Here is a 21,338-nt window from a genome sequence, read left to right as displayed (position 1 = left end):
CTTAAAAACATGCGCAGAGTCAGGATCGTTGCATGACTAATACTCGCACCAAATAAGGGGCTAGGTCACAAATGACAAATCTCAAGCATAAATTTTCACTTTTGTAGTTCCTGATCAGTCCAGTCACTGTTATTGCTTTAGGTCTACAGTTACCTTTTTGATGTTAGTTGACCTTAAGCCCAAACCTCACTTGCGACGCAAGCATAAGCATAAACATGAGCATAAGAAGTTTATGCGCTGGTGAGGACGGCTGTGATATAAGCATAAGCATAAGCGTTCTTCTTATGCTTATGTCGGTGCTATGTTTAGTGAGGACATAGTTTGCATAAGCATCAAGTGCTCACTGGTTGGCTGAAAGTCTTTTGCTTATGCTTATGCTTATGTTTATATTGCGGCCGTTCTCAAGAGCGCATAAGCTTCTTTTATGCTTATGCTTGCGTCGCTAGTCAGGACCGGGCTTTAGTAAAGAACTATTATGAGGTGCTCTTTGTGGAGGCGAGGGTGGCCTCGTGGTTAGTGCGCTCGTCTCCGGATCGAGCGGTCCGGGTTCGAGCCCTGACCGGGGACATTGTGTTGTGTTCTTGGGCAAGACACTACTCTCACAGTGCCTCTCTCCACCCAGGTGTATAAATGGGTACCGGCGAACTTAATGCTGGGGGTAACCCTGCGATGGACTAGCATTCCATCCAGGGGAGAGTAGAAATACTCCTAGGCTACTTGGCTCGCATGCAGACTTTACCTTACCTTTTCATTGACATGGACGTCGCAAAAACGTTACTTAATTGAAGATGGCTGTTTGAAAAAATATAAACTTAAATCTAACTTAGGTTTGAGAAACCCGGGTAGTTTGAGGTAGGGGAGGGGGCCTTATGCTTAAAGAGCTGGACTCTGATGAGAGCGTTTGACGTTGCCATTAGTTAAGTAAGGCACTTTAATTCCAGTGTCTGTCTTAATTTTAGTGTATAAATGGGAGATGGTGAATCAAATGGTGGGGGTAGCCAAGCAATGAACGGACTAGCGTCTAGGAGGGGGGAGGGCTAGAAATCAATACTCGTCACAGTCACTCGATGGGACCGAAAGGGGAGATAAGATGAGTTTTGGGTTCGTCACACTCGCAATCTTTCTCCCCCGCGTGGGGTAGGAAGATTGTGTGATGAGTCCAAAGAGCGTCTGCGTAAAAGGTTAAGTTTGACAGGGAACAGGGCTCGAACGCAGACTTAACATAACTTAGGAAAGATTTATGCACAAATTAATTTTAAACCATGTTGACTATAAAACAGCATTTATAACAGTTTTCGTTTAGGTTTAAGAAAGAGATTACACATAAGGCAGGGACTCAAAAATGTAACACTAAAATACAGCAGAGAAGACAATTTGTTATTCAGCTTAGTATTTATAATTCGGTTTCTTTTATCTCAAAGGTGGAATTCGATTTGCACTGAAAGAGAAATGTTAAAAAATTTACAGTGAGGATTCTTTTGTTATAAGTAGGCCAGTTTCCAACGTTTGTTTGCTTCGTTGCGTTGTAAGAGTATTTAAACCAACAAAAATTTTAGTTGTCTGCAGCCGAGAGATTTAAAACGTCGAATGTTAGATTAGATCTCTACGATAAAGAGATTTGCAACGAAAGCCACGTTTTCTTTTCTTTCTTTTTTTTTTTTTTACCATAACCTTTTTTTAATTTCTTTTCAAACGACAATTGATCAGACACGAGAAACAAAGACCTATAGAACTGTTGTGCCGAGTTCAAACAGGGTTAACGCCGATAACAAAAACACCTTCACTAATATTTCCCAAGCGTGCGTCTGAGATGTCCAATGAAACAAACATGCAGACGAAGTTGTTTTTAATCCCATCAGGAAAACATGGAATCAATCCTCTTATACTGCTAAGTTCGTCCGTTTCTGATAAAATGTAAATATTTGGAAGCACGAACGCCACAGCATACACGTCCGATCCCGTTTTCTTACGCTTTTGCTCAAAAGACACATGCCTGGATTTGCACTCATCTCAAAATACTGATCATGTTCCATATCACAGTTAGTATCAGCAGCTTTCGCGGATTTCGAATTCGAAACTAAAAACAACAAAGCGTTTATCGAGAATAGCTTGCTGTAAACTTCTTTTCATGGAGATGCAGAGGAAAAAAAAACAATACCGTATTAGTTATTTTGAAGAACAGTTTATTGCACAAGATGGAAAAATTGACGGGAAATGAAAGGACTGCAATTAATATGCGCAAATTTTTGGCAGGTACTGGTTAAAATTCTTCGAAGAAGCCGATTTTATACTTAGTTTGAGCTCGCATAGTTTTTTATTCCCTATATTTGAGCGAATCAAATTACACCTGCAGCAACTGTTACCACTATTAGCAAATACATAGTGAAAACAACATCCTATGATTGGATAACAGTGAATGGGACTAGATCCACCACATTTCTGCCAATTAAGAAGAAAGAACCTCTGGAATAAGAAGTGATTAAGATAACGAGCGGACAATTACACACAACATTAAGACTTCAGCAATTTGAAGCGTAATTAAGGTATCTGAGAGAAGTAGACATGAGTTGTAATTCTGCATTGGTACAGGCAAGCAATGAACTTCCTAGAAATCGCATTAAGCCCTTAATTATTTACGCCAGTTTTGACTATTTCACTAGAAGGCGTCGGAGACAGAAGTGTTTACACAGTCTAACACTCAGTCTAAAGTGTTTACTTTGAATTTCCGATTTACAAGTTACCCTTGTCTGAGACTATCAACTATTTCTTGAAGTCAATTGTTACCTACAACTACACAATGAAAATTTTTGAATCTGCTATAAACCAAACATGTTCCATTTAGGCGCGTTTTAATTGTTTAAACAATTAAGCAAGCCTGATTTAGTTCTCAATAGCGTTTTGCGCTAGAGCTTCTTTTCAAGGATTAACAGAAAAGAACTCATCGCAATATCAATTCTCGCCAGAGACGTAGAAAGGATACAAAGTATCATTTAGAGCCTCCAAAATTGAGCTCAGCCTACGGGGCATATTGGTCGTGAACAAACAATAAAAGGAATGGTAAAACAATATACTATCTGCAGCTTTGTCTAAATCTTGGGTTTGAGACAAAGCGAGCTGGAAATTGTCCTCAAAAAAATAAGTTCGGTATTATTTAAGTTTGCAAAGGAAGGATTATCTGACGGTTCCAAAACCAAATCCATGGCACCTGCTAAGAATACTGCCAAGATAAATTCTTGAAAGCAACAGTAAATTTTTCTTGGGAAAAACAAAGTACTTGCCAACTCTTCTTGTTGTGAAAACTGAAATGCAAGTACAGTCATTAACGCTTGACTACAGTATAACTTACATAATCTGTTCTAGAACTGAAAGGTTTGTAAAAAATCCACCGAGGCAATAGAATACGTTGAAGGACGAAACAAAAGCGACAGAGAAATCAAATAAAGCCAAGACGCTAGCTTTTTTCCAAAACAATCAATCATTTAACGAGTTAGCCTTGGGGTTGATGATAAAAACCACCAACGTCGCAAGAGAGATTTAATATCAACAACGTTCAGAGTAAATTTGAACTTCATATAACCCGATATTGATCGCTAGAGGTTTCGCTAAATATTTTCCACTAGCCTTTACATGTTGTCGTAACCTTTACAATGACAAGGCCTTGAAAGACATTAATTACACAGTACACGGGTATTGGCCAGCACGACTTGCGGCACTCTCGCTAAATTCACACTTAACTTCCAATTAAGCACCAAAGACAAGCAGACCTTTAGACAATTAAGTACTTGTAAATCTACGGGGAAACTTTTGTTAATCTACCGTCCGCTTCAAGGGTTGTTATAGACATGCAAACGAGGCAGGAAGAATGGAACATTGTTAGAATGACCCAAATGCCTCGTTTGCATGTCATTTCACAGTTAAACCGCTTACAGGTGCATTAAGTATCAAGCACATGACCTCAGGCAGACAATGGAATAAAGGTCTGTCAGACACTTGAGACACAAAACCTCCAAAGTGACAACTTTGTCAGCGAAAGCCGGATACGATTTGAGTATAACCACTGACGCTTGAGGGAATTACGATAGAATCACTGAAACAACGCGGCGTTGTTATTCCATTGACAAAACCTATCCACAGAAGAAGCAGACAAGCTCACAAGAGCGAGATTTGCATAAGCAAAAGAAAACCGTTCAAGCACCGATAATCAACACTTGAAATCTTCGCTCGATTAAGGGCTTGTCATTCAAGCAGAGTGTTTAAAAAAGCTGCAGCTTAATCATCGCTTGGAACATCCCCGGTCGTTTCCGTCATGTTCATCGAAGGATTCGTTCTGGTGTGTGCCATCTTATTTCTCTACTGCATGATACAGAGCTATGTTAATAATGCCATGAATTATCCACCCGGGCCTTCCGCCTTGCCCATCGTCGGCAATCTCTACAACCTGGGGACGGCTCCACTCGCCAATTTGACGACCCTCGGCCAAAAATATGGTAGCATCTTTCAGATCTTCCTGGGAAGCCAGCGGGCTGTTGTCGTCAGTGACATCACGACCGCTAGAGTCGCCCTTTTGAAAAACGTCAACGATTTTGCGGGCCGACCTAGTGTGCACTCGGGAAATATATATTCCCATAACGGCCACGCCATCAGCTTCGGAAACTTCAGCCCTGCGTGGAAAATGCAGAGGAAGATTGCTCATGGAGCGCTGAAGTTCTACAGCGCGGGAATCGAAAAACTGGAAACAGTCATTACCAGAGAGATCGAAGAGGTCTTTCAGCAGTTTGATCTCAGTAAAGGAGAGCCTCACGACCCACATCACTGCATCAGCTTAGGAGTCATTAACGTAATCTGTTCGCTGACTTTCGGCTCCCGATACAGCGCCAACGATCCCGAGTTCCGCACCGTGCTGGGGTTCAACAACACTTTCGCGGAAACGCTGGGCCTCGGGAATTTGGTGGACATATTTCCCGCTCTGAAGTACGTGCCGTTCGACTCGGAGAACATCCGACGCCTCAAGAAAGCTGTGAAGCAACGAGACAGGATCCTGGTGAAGAAGTACAAAGAGCAGCTGGACACCTACGAGCCCGGTAAAATCAGGGGCTTCACCGACGCGCTGATCAAAGTTATGAAAGACACCGAACAAGATGATAGCGAGATAAAGTCTCTGATATCAGAGGACCACGTGTTGATGAGTATGGCGGACATGTTTGCTGCAGGGTCCGAGTCTTTGACATCAAGTCTACTCTGGGCACTCCTCCTCTTCAACAACTATCCTGAAATCCAGCGCAAGGTGCATCGCGAGCTCGACGAGGTGATCGGCCCCAAACGTCTACCGAGCCTTCTAGACAAGAAGCAACTGCCTTACTTGGAAGCAACAATTGATGAGGTCCTACGTTTGAGGCCGCCGGCTCCTCTGGGGGTTCCCCATAAGGCGCTGGTTGACACTACGCTGAACGGGTACAACATCCCAAAGGGTACCACACTGATTGTCAATTTATGGGCCATTCATCACGATCCAAAGCACTGGGAGAACCCCTCCCAGTTTGACCCAGAAAGGTTCCTGGACAAGAATGGCAACGTGGTAAATCCAGCATCGTTGAGTTATCTTCCCTTCTCGGCTGGTAGACGAGTGTGTCTTGGTGAGACGCTGGCAAAAGCCGAGTTATTCCTGTTCATCGCTCAGATATTGCATCAGTTTAAGATTGAGAATCCACCTGACTGTCCCTATCCCTCTCTAGAGGGGGACAGTGGCATGGGCCTGAAGCCAAAACCTTACAAGGTGTGCATGAAGAGGAGATGCTGAACAAAAAAAACTGCATCAACATTCAAAGTACTGCTATATAAACTGAACACAAGGAAGGTCCATGGCGAGAAACTTATTACATTTCAGTCTACATTTATTATCGAATAAAACTTCTATTATTATTAAGCAGCGTAGGTTGGATGGTAAACAGCGCGATAGTATAGTGCTGTTTTAGCTGTTTAGAGAGGATTTTGGTAACTGTAGAAAAACTAAATCAAATCAATTCATTGCAGACATAAATAGCCCCATTGATCGTTCAGTGGCATGACGCCAAGCTCGGGGAAAGCATTGCAATCGGTAGCGAAGCGGTGGTAAACATCAGAAAGCGCGGGAACGGTTGGTAAAGCGTTTTGCGAGCGGTGGCGAACGGCGAATGAAAAGCGCGGGAAAACTCGAGTTAACGCTACCAAACAGCGGCTAACTGTGGAAAGCGCGGAGCAGGTTGTGTAAACCGGTTACAAGCATTGCCGAATAGATTAAAGCCCGGGAAATACATATATAGAGAAAACTTTGACGAAAGTCAACTGTCCGCTGTCTGTCGAGACTGTCTGTCTTGAGTTTTCCATGGCCAAAATCAGAGCAAATACAAAATTACTATTTGAATTCATTACAAAAAGCGCACTGTTTACCGTAAGAAGTTAGAAATACAGAGATGAGAATGCTCCGTTTGGTGTTACTCAATATATTCAACTATCAGGTTGTAAAGGTGTATCATTCAAAAGTCGTTCAAAGCTTTGAACAACAGCCCGTACGTGTTGAAATGTTTAGGACAAGTTGCCAGTACATCTCCCCCGGTTATAAAACAAGGAAAATACTTGTCTTAGCGTGAAAATACCAGACTGTTGATGATGTATAAATAAAAAATGTAATAAAATAAGCAAGGTTAAGCAGCCAAAAAGCAAAGAATTACTCTTTTATAAAGTTTACCATTTTTTAATAAAGAAAAAAAAAACACTCTTCACATTTTTGTTGAAAAAATGTGTTATACCAACGAATCCATAAAAAACCTTAAAAGAATTTTCGGATACAGATAAAACTTTGGCCTCGTCTACACTACGCCGGGGGAATTTAAGAACGGAGGTTTCACTCTGAAATCGCTTCAAATGTTTTCCGGCCACACTAAGCCGAGAGAAATTTAAAAACGCAATAACCACCGGTTATTTTTGGATTTGTGTTTGAGGAAAACTCGGTCAGAGAAATTATCGTGAAGCCATCATTCTCGAAAAGCTCCGTTTTCAAAATGTTTCCTGTCCACACGAAAGCGAAAAGCCGGCGTTTTCAAATTCCTCCGGTTTGAAGAGCGTTTTCGAAAAGTTTTGTTTTCGTGAAGGATTAGCGTGGACGGTAGGCCGTTGAAATAAAGCTGCGTGTTAAAATTTCTCCGGCGTAGTGTGGACCGACGGCCTAAGTACCGACGAGAAAATAGGAGAAAACTCAAAGTTTAATAAAATAACCACACAGTCGAAGGAAATGTAGAGAGGGACGGAAATCCTCTAGTTGAAAACGATACAACAGCTATTTTGAAGCTTCCGTATCTGACAGTAACATTTTAAACTCATCCAAATTTACGTGGAAAATATGCGTTATGATAAAGAATCAAAACTACTTAAAGGAGTACTCGGAAACAGGCCAAGATTAAGGGCTGACATAATCCACAGCACACTGAGGTACGTAACGACTGATTTTTGAAACAAGTGACGGAGTCCCAGTCAAGATAGTTATGAAGGTAAATTTACCAGCATTACTGAGATGTTTGCTGAAAACCTAACAGAGAGATGACACTGTTTCAGCAAAAGTTGTGAAATTCTCTCCATTACTCAGATGGGATTAGTTGACTTGTTTAATTAAACGTTTAGTTACGGATGAGAGCATAATTACATGTAATGGACGACACGATCTCGTGAGCTCTGAAGTATTAAAGGGTGCCATTATAAAAACAGGTCCGTATAGCGTGCAGATGAACAACAGCTAGTGATGCACGATGGCTAGAGAATGCATGCTCAAACCAATTCAAAGCGCCAAAAGTGTAGTTTTTCTGGTTTAGAGAGGTGATTGTGTTAAAAAGCGTTAAGTTAAAATTAAATAACCGAGAAGGAAACTGCAAATCAAGTCGACGTTTACAGAGGTGTCCCATAAGGGTGCTTACAAAAAGTAAAATTTCTGGAATATGATTATGGACTTTGGACCAACTATAAGACTATGCTTTACCTAGGTGACCTCTTCAGAGGTTTGTATCACCAAGGCATTCACAAAATGATCGTGTGCCAAGTGAGGTAGCACGCTAAACCCAAAGGATGATGCACAATGCTCTCTCACAAAGAAACTAAGAACGACAAGGTGTGATAGTGCGAGCAAGCCGAATGTTTGGCTCGTCCGTGTGCTATTATGATCACCTGTTTCTGCCTGATGAGTTCTATTTTCCTTTCGTTACTTTAAAACCAAATCTTGGTTGACACCGCTTGACTCGTAGAAGTAATCTAACAGAAGAATTTTCCAAACGTTAACAGCTTGCGCACTGAAAAAAGGTTGAAACGAACTCAACTTTTTCCGCAGACGCACGCTGAATCAAGGACGTAAAATTACTAACGTAAAAGTGGAAATCCACTTTAACAGCTATCAATGGCTAAAGCCCAAAAATAATAATAATAATAATAAGAAGAATTATAAAGAGTGTTTATTGAAATGGTTGCTGCTAAAAAACGAACCAAGTTGGACAACTGGAATGCACTGCCAGGAAAAAAAAAAATCAATAAATGTTACTGCTAACCATCCCAGGTTGAGTAAAGTAAAGAGTGACACAACAAATCATTCTTCGAAGAATTTACGGCCATACAAAGGTATGCCAATTTCCGGAAAGAAGCGTGCACGCGTGCAGGCGTACTTTATCTCATAGGAAAGTAGTTGTTTTGAGACAGTGTTAATACTCTTTTAACATAAACAGTGATTAAAAAAACTAATCTCAACTTTTATCAAAAAACAAACAGCCATACATGAAAGTACGGTTATTAAATAGCTTTCACTTGAATGGTCACGCACCGGGGTTTCGCCCTCAAATCTTGCACAGTCTAGAAAACAACATCAAACGAGAGCATAGCTTTCATTTGAATGGTTAAATGCAAGGTTTCCATCTAAAGACGAAACGTTATGACAGGATTAATCCCAATTAATTCATTTTTGTTCCACCCGCCTCCTGTTTCCATGAGATGTTGCAATTTTGCTATTTGTTGATTGCTGTTATTTGTCATCCAGTATTTCTTGTGTAGATCTAGAATAAACCCATTAATAGCAATTTACGTCGCTGCTGGACACGAAAGCGTTAAATTGAGAAAACAGAAGTGTCCTCTGTTGCAGGAAGAAATCTCGTGATGTCTGTATGAAACACTTTGAATAAAGCGGATAAAACGTTTGGTTCATTTCCCAACACGTGTCGTTTTCAGGCTTTTTACAAAACACGGCTTCCGTGTCGCTACGGGTGACGGAATGAAAACAAACAGCGCATGGTTTGCGAGAACAATTTGCAACAGTTTTCTTTCCAATCTTCCTACCAGAATTAAACGATTACAACTACTTGAAAGGACCAACCAGAAAGATTGACGTACGTTTTTCACTAGTCCTCTTCTGCCTGTTCCGTGTTCCAAAAGTAAAGTCGCGTGACTTTTAGTCCTGGTTGTGCGTGCAGATTAAGGGAACTTGGGTCATTTGCGAGAATCGGAAGTCAGCGAAAGATATTTTTGGAAAAAAGACGCTACTTTATTAAATAAACTTTTCTTAACCTAAGAGCTTGATACATGTCAGATCCAATGAATACATATTCCTTCTCTTCGAAGTGCAAGAACACGGAAAGAACAAAAATAAAACGAAAAGCAGAAACCACCTTTGGGCTAGTCATTGCGTCCGTGCTTCATAATCCATGATTTAATTAAGAGTTTAATAAAATTATCATGCCTTCTTCAGGCAAAATGTTTTCAAATGCTGTTGTGTGGTGAAGAATGGTGAGCTGCTAGATTAAAATCAAACAATCAATGTTCAATGTCTCTAGTCTTTGGCATTAAGTTAACCCTGTTGAAACTATGATAACTGGATAAGACGGAAACCACAAAGATCAAAGTATTTTGATAATCTGACGTTCAGAAGAACTAGGTTACTCAAGGGTAGATAACTGTATATTCACATTTTACGCTAAAATACACCTTCTCACAACTGATTCCATATATTTACCACGACATCAGTTGGGAGAATTTGATTAATGATAACGCAGTTCCCACTATTACGTAAGTGATGTTCGAAGGGTTAATTTACCTTCAAAAAAAGAGTGCTTAGTTATCGTAGATTAGTAACAAGACATAAGAAGGAAAAAAAGTCCCAGACATAAGCACTGGTGTCTTTTGGAATAAAGTTTAATCTGGATTAGCTGTATTTCTGCCCGCCCGCACGCCCGCCCGCACTGTCTTCAGTCTGTCGTTCCTTGTCTTCCCAGAATTTGCACGTGCACGTGTCACGAGTTAAAAAAAAATGGCAGCCATGCTTACTATTCGGGGTCGATATACATGTACAGTTCAATAGTCTTTAGAACACGGTTAAAGCTACGGGTTTGTGAATTAAGATTAGAAAAATGAACAGGGTATCTGTATAGGTACTACAATAAGGTTGTGCACCGTCAGGGACCGAACCCGAGTGGCGGATTTTCCGTGAAGTCATCGGTGACGCCATTTCTCGCTCTCTGCGCAAACAATCAGTTTGTCTAGAGTGGCTTTGAATAAAGTGTCGAAAAACCAAAACTAAAAAAAAGAAAACGCTCTGGCCGATCACAAAGGACACAGACAATACAGTGAACCAATCAAAACTCGAAGAAATTACATGTAGCTGATGCGAAGCGCGGGAAAACGCGTGCGAACGAGTCAAAACAGTTTTGTCCAGCGTACTAAGGAAAAGCACCCCTATCCCCAGGGTTCTACTGGAAAAGGACAATTTTCCACTTACCCAGCTCCCCTTCGTCTGCAGCACTTGGCGCTTCATTACTGCTAATGCTTCCTCGGCCGAACATGAGTGACGTAGTGGAAGCCAGATCAGGAAATATACCACTCCCCTTGTCCGTAAAGGACTTGTAGCTTTGAAAGTGAACAAACGACCTAGAAAAGTAATATGACAAAACAGAGTTGAACACGCAATGATACCACAGCGGCATTTTAAGTTTTTTTTTTTAGAAAGCTTGAAAGTCAAAAACCGCCCAATGAACCCCACAACAATAAAACGTTTTGCACAGTTTGAAAAAATGTTATGTTGAGGGGGTTCAGAGCCACCTTAAAGTTTCGAAAGTTTGAAACAGTTCTGGACCACCATGACTAAATTTTTCGATAAAGATTTGTCTACTAGTTAGCGCTATACACCCACATTTAACAACATGGGCAGGGAGTACAAGTGGGCACAACAGAATCCTGACTAAAGGCAACCTGACTAAAGGTTGCGTGCTTTTAAGTGGCTGAAAATTACGAAAGACTGTTGCTAATTGGCAGCTACGCTTACTCCAAGTTACAGGCTTCTCAACACAAACAATTTTAAGGAGCTTTAGCAATGACGACGCCTACGCCGAAGGCGACGCCTTGTATAAAACGGATTTATTTTTTAACTTCGAATGTCGCACCTTTGCTCAGGTTAAATATGTTATGACAGCGTTCAATTCCAAAATAAGACACGAAACATTTGCCATTGCGGTTCACTTTCTCCAAAATACGCAGAGCTTGGTTATTTCACATTGGATTTTTTGCAGATGATGGGTAAGAATTGCACCAAGATCTAAAACGCACGTGCATAACCATTGTTCTGCTCATCAAACCTTTAGCTCGATGACGTTCTTGTTTACGTCGCCGTCGTGGTTCGCTAAAGCTTTCTAACGTTGTTACTCAAAGTACTTTCTCTGATCTTATCTAACCTGGTAAGGACCTCTGAACTCTTAATCAGGACATTAATAGAGGTGACAAGAGAGGACAGGCCCGTCAGCTCGCCCTTGAGCTTCTCTTCATAATCAAGTGAACTGCTCTCTGTTCTTAGGTACTCCAAGTAGTGAGGTAAGATGGCTGACAGCACTACCTGAAAATGAAGTGAATGGCTTTCAACTTAGAACACCAAAGAGGTTTTTTTTAATGCAGAATGCAAAGAAAACCAATTTTACCATGATGTACAAACCCGAAAGTCATACCCACTAGCCACCAAAAAAAATTCCGCTCCCACAGTACTTCTATAATTTGAATCTCATTAAAAATATTCGTAAGAAACGTCACTTGCTCGTCGGGCAATTGAAGGATCCACTAGCTTGACTGCAAACTCCACTAACCGGGCTATTAGACACGACTAGACACGACTAGACACGACTAGACACGACTAGACACGACTAAACACGACTGGGCACGGCTAGACACGACTAGATCGTCTGTCGTTTCACGTCGGCAACGAACGAGAAATTTGTCGTTAAGTGGATCAAAAGGCAAAAAATGATAAAATGTCAACATAATACTGACTGTTTCAATTCAAAACATTTTGACTAAGGAAAGGAAACGTATAACAACAATGAGCACATACCACCATCTGCACTGCTCTTTTCGATTCAGGCGCAAAGTTCACGACAGTGACGCACAGGCGAACAGCAGTGTCGATTTGACTAACACCGGGAGGGTCGGTAGAAGATTCGTAACACGAGTCCTGAAATAAAAAATAAACCTTTTGTCGATCACACTAAACAGCACTACCGAGCAGCTTTCTGCCACTCTGGAATTAATTACGTGTTTCGTTTGGCGCTGCTTAGCAAATGGTTGAAAAGAGTAGTGTTTTAACCAATCAGAGTAAAGACGTTTTCTTCTCGGCCAATCAAAGAGAAGCCAATTCTCAGCTGGGTTATGTCATCGACAGTGTACGCCACAAATTTTGCTACGCAACACCACATATCCTTCCAAAACTTCCAGAGAACTAACATATTTATATTCAATAACAAGGCTTGGAAAATGCTTCAAGAGAACTTCTACAAATTTATCCAGATGAAAAGCAGAGTGTCAGCAAGAAATGTTTCAATCCTTACTGTAGGTTTCAATGGCTTCTCGGCTCGCACCAGGTCCAACACTTCCAGGCTGTCAGGTGAATGCTTGTCTAATGACGTCAGCAGAGTAAACAGACACTTGGGAGGGATCTGGGAGTAAGGAAAGTTACGTCATATAATACATTTAATGACGTCGCCAAACCATTGTTTTGTTTTGACTAGTTGGTACAGATTTATTAACTGAAGAATTAAGAACTTGTGAATAAAATGCTGTTAGTTTTTTCATAATAACTGAATCAAAAACTTCTGAGTCCCCGTTGAGGTTCCTAACCCTAATCTTTTGCCCACCAGTCAGATGCTCTGAGCACTCAGCTGAGGGAGTCTTAAGGAGACCTAGGACAGTGTTCCAACTCCCGGACTGCAATACCTACCAGAAGATTTCCATGCTTTCCAACATCTTTTACCTGACGCTTTAGTAAGAACTTTTCTTAACAAGGCATGACTCTAGAGCCAAAAAAATCCAATTGTTGACATACCAATTCTTCTCACAGGAAGCGGTAAATTTCCCTCCCACTTTGGTAGGAGAATTCAACTATCAATATCATCACCTCTTGGTGACCAGTTGTCATATTCTCCTGACTGCAATTTTGAATACTACAGAGATAAGTAAGAAGAACTCGTGTGTTGAATTGAGAATTTAAAGGAAGCTCACCTTGCCGGAGATGTCGTCGACTTCAGATTCCTCTTCGTTTCGATCAGATCTTGTCTCTAAGAGGAGTATCGGTGCTACGCTGGCGAAGAGCTGCGAGAAAGAAGAATGAATAGGTACGCTATGAGTATATGAGTGAGAGGGCTGGTGGGTTAATGATTAGTTGATTCTAGATCGACAGGTGTGAGCTCCTGGTCGGGATCATTGTGTTGTGTTCTTGTGCAAGACACTGTCACGGTGCCTCTCTCCACCCAGGTGTAGAAATGGGTATCGGTAAATTGCTATATGTCAGCGACTAACCAAGCGATGGACTAGCATTACACTCCCAACCAGAAAAGTTTCCACAATAATACCATAGATGTAAAATGGACCGGTACGACCTTCCCGGAAAAACAAACTTAGATATTCTCAAGCTCACTAAAACAAGTATATGGCTCAATTATCTTTTACTTCTGCATTACAAGACACGACACGATAAACTACCCTGTATTGACGAGTATTTACTACCCTGAGAATACATCATAACAGCTCTGTGTGCAGGTAAATAGCAGCTTCCGATACTAAAATATTGTTCGTATGAAGTGCGGCACAAAATGTTTACTTATGATAAAAGGGAGCGAGAGAGAAGGGGGGAGCGATTGGCAACACCCTCATCCCTCACCCCCAAGAAACGTACCTGGAGTAGACAAGGCTTTTGATGTAAGACATAGAACTGTTTCATTGCAAACTACAAATGAGAAAAATAGCCGTGGTCTATTCATTTATCACAGGTAATCAAAGACTCAACACTGGTCAGAAATCTGGGGATACTGCACGTTTTGCCTGTAAGTGGTGTTTGTCACCCCTGCCCCTCCCTCCCACGATCCCCTATTGATTCTCACTCATCACGCCTAGCTACAATATTTTACTACTGTGTGGATGAATAGGGGGCAGCCGGGAAATCGAATAATGACTTCTGACTTCATAAGACATGGTCGGTACTTTGTGAGGTGTCTCCAGGACTCTCCACCAAGGCAGTACGTCATGATGTACTGAATCATTTTTTGCGGTGCACGAATTACCTTCGTATTGAAAAAACAAAACAAGACAAAGAAATCACAAAAGCAACGATAGATTCACAAAATCCTTGCAGCAACCGCATTCTCAGATGAGAAGCAACAAGAATGGCTACTATACAGGAGCGGAACTGAAACAATAACCTTGAAAATTGGATGCTAGATTTTGTCAAAGTTGCTACTATAAAGAGGCCTGGTAAATGTCATGTCAAGCTTAACGCAAAATTCAGCAAGGCAAAGCTTGTTACTTCCGTTAGCTTTGCAAGGCCATGCGATGCAATATAATTATCAAAGACGTCTTACTCTCTCATCTCCTGCCTACTTAAAGGAGCTACGTCACGGTTGGCGCATATTGAAAAGTTTAGCCTCAATTTTTCAAATTCGTCGTTTGTAATCCGTGTTAATCTTCTCCATCCTTAGCCATCCTTGTTCCTTTATGGTTTATCATTATCTCTTTGGTGTTTATCTATCTTATTAAACTGTTATTTTCAGGTTTCCTACAGTTTAAAGGTAATTTTGTATGTGGCCAAAATAACTCAAAATATCATGACTGAGCCCCTTTAAATTGGTTTAACACTGACAGTTATGAAGTCATCACTAACCTCAATAGCTGTAGTGACCATTTCGTTTGATTGGTGATGTGAATAGACTTGAAGCAGAGAAGGAAAGATGTGTTGATAGCTGCAGCGATCAAAAAACACCAGGGTTAGCATTCAATTTTACAATTTAGTGTCAGTCGTTGTAGTCAGCTTTATAGAGTATGCAAAGAGTGAACATGATGGAAATACAGGTTATATAAAACAATATCCCTCAGGGATCTCCATAAAGGTCGGAAAATTTAATTAAATATTTATTTATCCTTATCCTTAAAAGTTAGCACAATTCCTTGGCTCCTTTGCAGGCGTTACTTGGGTCGTCACCCAACGCCACTTGCCGGGAGAGAAAACTGTGGCGTGACAAACCCAGATAATGGCTACAAAGCTGACGAGTAGTCAATTTCCGGTAAAGCCAGGATTACCATCTTGTTCGCTGGTACTTAGAGGAGGATAGTGCTGCACGCAGAAGAAAGTAAACTTGAAAGGTATCTTTGCTATTCATGTTGTCCTTTAAGTTCTCTCGACGCATTTATTTTCTGCCACTGTGAAAGAGATGCTACTACTCCAGCCCCCACCTCCTCCTCCCCCCGTCCCTCAAAAAAAAAAAAAAAAGAAAAGAAAAAAGAAAAAAATAATGCTGGTGTCGAAGCCAGAGAAAGTCACAACATAAGATCTCAGTCTGAGATGGCGCTAATGCCAGTCGCTTCTCTGATTGGCTTGTAAATTTTCACGCGCAACTGGCATCCAATCAGAGAAGCTACAGAGGTCTATAAAGTATTACGTCATTAACCTTCTCGCGCAGACATAAAGCGTTTCCTTTTTCTGGCTAAAAAAACAAACAAACAAACAAATTTGGAGATTACGCTGAAATTCCCAGACTGTAAATTAGTACAAAGGCCCTTACCCATCGCTAGCAAATATGTGGCTGAAATGAACGGCAATGTTTATAAAGGCAGCCAAGCAAATCCGTAACATGGCGCCGTCTTCGCAGTGAAGTAAAATGGCGCCGTTAATGACGTTTAGGAAGAGATTCAGGTCCGCAGAGCTCCATGGGAAATCCGTTGACATGCACTGGAAGAGTGACGTAATCAGCTGAAAATGAATCACAGTCAAATGAACCTGTGGTCAAATAGCGGATGAAATGAACACCTATGAAAGACTTGTATTCTTGGTAGAATTAGCCAATACACTTCTCTGTATCTCTCTTCCCTTCCATTTCTCTTGAGATAGAAGGGAAGCCCATTACATGTAAGATCTACCGAGCAAGGTAAAGTAAAGCAAATACGAACAGAGCAAAGCAATTCAACAAAGACGCGAAGCAAAGCAAACTAGAGCAAGGCAAAAGCAATGATTACAATAAGCCACAGAAGGTTATGGATGGAAAACAGCGGGTTTCAAATTCTATCACACTCACGAGAAACTGTTCTCGTGTTTGAACACCATGTTTCCATGTCGTCAAGAAAACATGAAGTCATTTCATCATTTCATAATATTTTGCCTATGCTATATAAGTTACATTTAAGACAAGGGATTAGCTTACCGTAACCCAGACACTTTTATGAATGACATCAAGAGTTGCAAGTTCCTGAAGACAAACAAGAATGCTGTAGTTTATTACGAAAAAATCGTTAAACTCGAAGTCCGGGATTCCTTTCCTCTCAACAACTAGACTGTTCAGAGCCTCTCTATTTACCAACGTGAAAGAAAAAGCGAGCGAAGCAAGCGCGTAGCACGCGGGGGTGGGGGGTGGGGTTTGCCAGCGAAGCAAGCAATAAATCTAGGTCCAAACCCCCTACCCAGTCAAGTCTTCCTTTTTGCGCTGGCGTCCACTTCTCAGGCGATTCTATCCGTGCGTTCAACGATCGGAGAAAAATACGGGAAAACAGAGGGCTTTGATCAGTCTACTCAACAACGGTTTTTCCGGAAAGCACTCCTTCCTTAGTAGTTTGAAAGATTTTAGTAAGCATTGCAAGACCCTCGCATAATATGCACTGAGGTCTGTACAAGTTAAACGTAGTTTTGTAACTTCTTCCACTGGCTATTAGAACACTGCTGTAATATTTTGACATTTTCAGTTATTGTATTTGTTTCATGTAACGTTTCTTGTACTTAGCTCATGAAACACGTGACGCGATATAGCCAATCAGATGCGAAGACATAACCTTTTCGTCCAATCAGGAGCAAGACCAAAAAGCCCTTACAGTTCGCTACATGTTGGTGTTTCGAGTGTCGCTTAGCTTACAGTATGTGATGCTTTTTAACGACCATTGTGATTGCTTCCGCAATTACCTTGCTTTTCTTTGAACACTTCTAGAGCGTTTTTCACTTGATTGTCAAAATTAATTCGCTTCAGCTTTGGTTTTTGCATTACTAGGCGTTGTGATTGGTTTAAAAATCTCGCGCCACTTTCTCATCCGATCAGAGCTAAAACCAAAACCAATCGCGACTGGCTCGTGCACTTTTTCCCGCACTTTGTTTAAGCTACATGTACCTGCGTCGAATTTTGATTGGTTCACTGGATTGTCTTTGTGATTTGTGATTGGCTAGAGTAATTACATGCACTTTGATTTTGGTTTTACGACACTCAATTGAAAACCACTCTGTTACAAAGGTAATGGAACGTAGTTTAACAGATACAGAAACATAATCATCTTACAGCGCCCTTGGTGCCGCCCGCATACAAAGAAAAATCACAGTCAAGAGCTTTGCGGGGAAAAGAGATCTGACGGCTGAACTCTCCGTGAAGGAATGAGATGTGTTTCTGGAAAAGAGAAAAATAGCTTTACAGTTAAACTGTAGTATGGGTTTCAAATACAAGAGACATTATAATCATTCTAAATTGACGTTCACTGGTAATAAACGGTTACCTCGCAGTCGTTTGGAGTTTAGATTTAAACAGTAACGCAATAACTTCCTTGTCAACACAGCTACAAGTTAATTTACTATAATTAATTATTATTGCTCTCATTAATTGCAGTAGACAAGGAAATTATAAAAGTAGCCAACTTTAACGGGGGGTTTGCAAGTCACCTGATTGGGTAAGGCGTTCAACATTGATGACGTCAGAAGAACTCGACCAATTTCTGCTATCTTGGTTGTAAATGCCTGCAAAAGAAAGCAAACGGAAAATTAAGAGAAGACAAGAGAAGAGACAAAACTCACGGTTCTAAGAGTGTGTTGTTTGGTAGCAAAACGAAGGGGTAACGTTATTAACGCCATGGAAATAAACCTTCTGAAAATGTTGGGCCTGATCTGAACAGAACTGTAGCAGCTCTCGCAAGCTTATAATTCTTTGGCTTGTTAGCAGCTGTTATTGTTTTGGGGCTAGGGGCTTTCTTCTGTTCTCCTCTCAAAGGGTATATACATGTATCAAGCCCTTCACGTGAGACCTTTTGTACGAGAGCTGTTACCCGAACTGACCTGAACGGCGACGGACACATATTACAAACGACCGAAACAAAGTCCTTTACTTTTAAAGGAGCTCCGTCACGGTATTTTGAGTTATTTTGGCCACGTACAAAATTACCTTTAAGTGGTACGAAACCTGAAAATAACAGTTTAATAAGAAAAACACCAGAGATAATGATAAACCATACAGGAACAAGGATGGCTAAGGATGGAGAAGATTAACACGGATTACAGACGACGATTTTGAAAAATATAGGCTAAACTTTTCAATATGCGCAAACCGTGACGTAGCTCCTTAAAGCAAACGAGTGCAGTTCGGTTGATGTACCTGTGCTTGTCTCTTGTTGAACGCAAACTCCTGGTCCAAAAACTCCAACACCAACAGGGGACTGGGGAAGCCCTTACGGTGCGTGTACACGTCACGCACGTGGTCTCGTTCCTCGAGTATCTGATCTGAAAGGCAATAAAACATGATAAGATTTATCAATAAACAAAGCCCAAACTACCACGAATGTCACCACAATGCATAGAGTCTTTATCAGTTAAAAGAACGGCCAGATGAGCAAAATGGGTTACTGGTACACGGGTTTAACGTCGTTGTCAGAAGAAATAGCTGCTTCCCTTGGGTGGAAAGCTTTTTCATAGCATGCCAACTCCCTACATTTTGTTCCGGTGTCCTACCATGGACCCATTTGTACTCAAACGTGAAGCCGTGCATTCATTTTGTTTTCGAAAGCTGGCAATTTCCATTATAATACCTAGCTTGCTCGAGCCGTACTGGGAAATATTGGCCCTCGATCGTTTTTGTACAGACCTCGCTGCGCTCGGTCCGTTCTGTCACGACCTCGGACCAATATTCCCCAGTACGGCCCTCGCGCTCGGTTAATAAATGATAAATATCTCCACCCACCTGCTTTTTTGTCAGTAAGATATAATTCTTTTCCTCCATCAGTGCCCGGGAATCGAGACTTGAATGCCTCCAGTACTTTACCAAATGTCATTTCCTTCAAATAAAAAGAAGTTCGGTGAGACATACGAGTTATCAGTGCAATCATGTGAAAGAAAAGTTGGGGAGGTAGGTCGTCACACAAAAGACTTGGAACGGGATTCTGCTTGAACAGAGCCTGCTTCTTTTTATGCTTGAACATAAAAAGAAGGCGTGTGTGTGACCAAGTGGGGTGAGGAGGCGGGCGAGGACAACCCGCCCAACATTTTATTTTCAACTGCGAAAAGGACTGGTATTAAAGGAAGCTTACATCATGTACGGGCACTGTCTCTTTGGTTTTCTCTGGATCTTTGTCGTCGTCTTCATTGTTGTCTTGATCGGGAAGTATAACGCAAAGTTTCTAGACAAAGAAAACAAAACATCAACCCAGCGGATTCCTAAACATAATTTATGAAGTTAAAGGAAAATTGTTCCCTTTGACGTAAAAAGCTTAAAGAACCCTAGTCAGCCACACAATTGTTTTTGTTTACATGCGAGAGCATGGCTATTATATTATATTCGGAGCCTGTCGAAACGAAGGAAATCACTGTGAAACTACAAAATGTGGCTAAATATCATTTAGGCAAGGTTAAACTCGAGCTAATGCAGCCAGCTAGTGTGCCCATCCAGCTAATATCATTTAGGCAAGTTAAATATGAGCTTATGCAGCCAGCGGTTTCCGCGTTTGGGAGTACGTGACCTGTGGGGCGGCCTTCAGGGGTTTTGCAGGGGTTTATAGTTCATTGCATAATATTGTTGTAGTGTATTCTGCTGATTGTTGCGGATCAGTTGCACTGCTTTGCTCGCGAATCATTGCGGATTCTTGCACCCTCTCCTCCCTCCCGTTTTGTTCTTGGTCAGGGTAAGTATTCTCCAGGTAAGTAGATTCCACTGAATTTCTTTCAGTGTGACGGTGCCGGTTAGCGGACGCTCATTGGGTGGTTCCTGCTTTCCAGGGTTGCAATGGATACCTCCTAGCGGCTTATGGCTTTGGCACCCCGCTAACCTTTAAGGCACCAGTTCCCAAGCTCATCTATTTGTGATGAGTTTAAAGAAAATTAAACATACTTTCAAGAACACAACCTACAGTAAAGCAATAAGATTTCGCTTCACCATGCAATATCAATAATGTTGATGGCACCGAAAATGGCTAAGGCTAATGGGTAGCTTCCCCAAAATCACTTTTGTTCTTTGATTGTGTATTAAAACCGCGTTTTCAAGTTATCCATAATCCTCATCAAGACAGCAAAACAAACGACGGAGAAATGTATAAAGAATCTACAGAGGCGACTTTACGCTTTTTATCCTTAAATGTTAGCGATAAAAGTCCAGAATAGACCAATTTCGATATATTAAAATTCAGCCTAACACAATAGACCTCAGCACGAGACTCTAGGGAATAAACCCCACAAACTCTGTAGTTATTCCCCAGAGCCTCGTACTGAAGTCTATTGTTTTAGCCTGAATTTTAATATATCGAAATTGGTCTATTGATAGATTTAACAGAATGCGAATACACAAAAAGCTTTAGAAACTAGAAGAAGTACCTTTGCGCCAGGAACGTTTGAGCTGATACGCAGGGCATTCTGTTAAAAACAAAATAAGATAACGATTGGATGAATAGTATGCACTTAGATGAAATACGTGAAAATCAAATTGATATAAGTTTGGATTTCACTCACATCACAGTGTTCCTTTCGCAGACACTGCTTGAGATCCTTAAAGAAAAATCCACGTACACTGGGCACTGCCTGTTAAAGA

At 41.2% G+C, this 21,338-nt stretch overlaps 1 protein-coding gene and 1 pseudogene across 1 annotated transcript in view; one reads left to right on the top strand and one right to left on the bottom strand.

Annotated features, from left to right (window-relative positions):
- Positions 1-21,338, bottom strand: part of LOC145493830 (protein unc-80 homolog) — a 50,077-nt gene that overhangs the window by 9,482 nt on the left and 19,257 nt on the right. Inside the window, exons 17-32 of the mRNA XM_081473303.1 lie at positions 21,260-21,328; positions 21,125-21,163; positions 19,849-19,938; positions 19,503-19,596; positions 18,921-19,045; positions 18,215-18,289; positions 17,841-17,945; positions 16,725-16,769; positions 16,089-16,276; positions 15,191-15,269; positions 14,210-14,260; positions 13,537-13,626; positions 12,867-12,974; positions 12,374-12,493; positions 11,727-11,884; positions 10,778-10,926 (exon numbers count right to left, since the gene is read on the bottom strand). Of these exons, the coding sequence (XP_081329429.1) occupies positions 10,778-10,926; positions 11,727-11,884; positions 12,374-12,493; positions 12,867-12,974; positions 13,537-13,626; positions 14,210-14,260; positions 15,191-15,269; positions 16,089-16,276; positions 16,725-16,769; positions 17,841-17,945; positions 18,215-18,289; positions 18,921-19,045; positions 19,503-19,596; positions 19,849-19,938; positions 21,125-21,163; positions 21,260-21,328 (1,585 nt within the window). The remainder of the gene's footprint in view (positions 1-10,777; positions 10,927-11,726; positions 11,885-12,373; positions 12,494-12,866; positions 12,975-13,536; positions 13,627-14,209; positions 14,261-15,190; positions 15,270-16,088; positions 16,277-16,724; positions 16,770-17,840; positions 17,946-18,214; positions 18,290-18,920; positions 19,046-19,502; positions 19,597-19,848; positions 19,939-21,124; positions 21,164-21,259; positions 21,329-21,338) is intronic.
- LOC145493839 (steroid 17-alpha-hydroxylase/17,20 lyase pseudogene) lies at positions 7-10,747 on the top strand (annotated as a pseudogene).

Source organism: Orbicella franksi, chromosome 7 (genome assembly GCF_964199315.1).
Source record: "Orbicella franksi chromosome 7, jaOrbFran1.1, whole genome shotgun sequence".
Lineage (NCBI taxonomy): Eukaryota > Metazoa > Cnidaria > Anthozoa > Scleractinia > Merulinidae > Orbicella > Orbicella franksi.
Note: the sequence above shows the minus strand (reverse complement) of the source record. Positions and strands in the feature narration are given on the sequence as shown.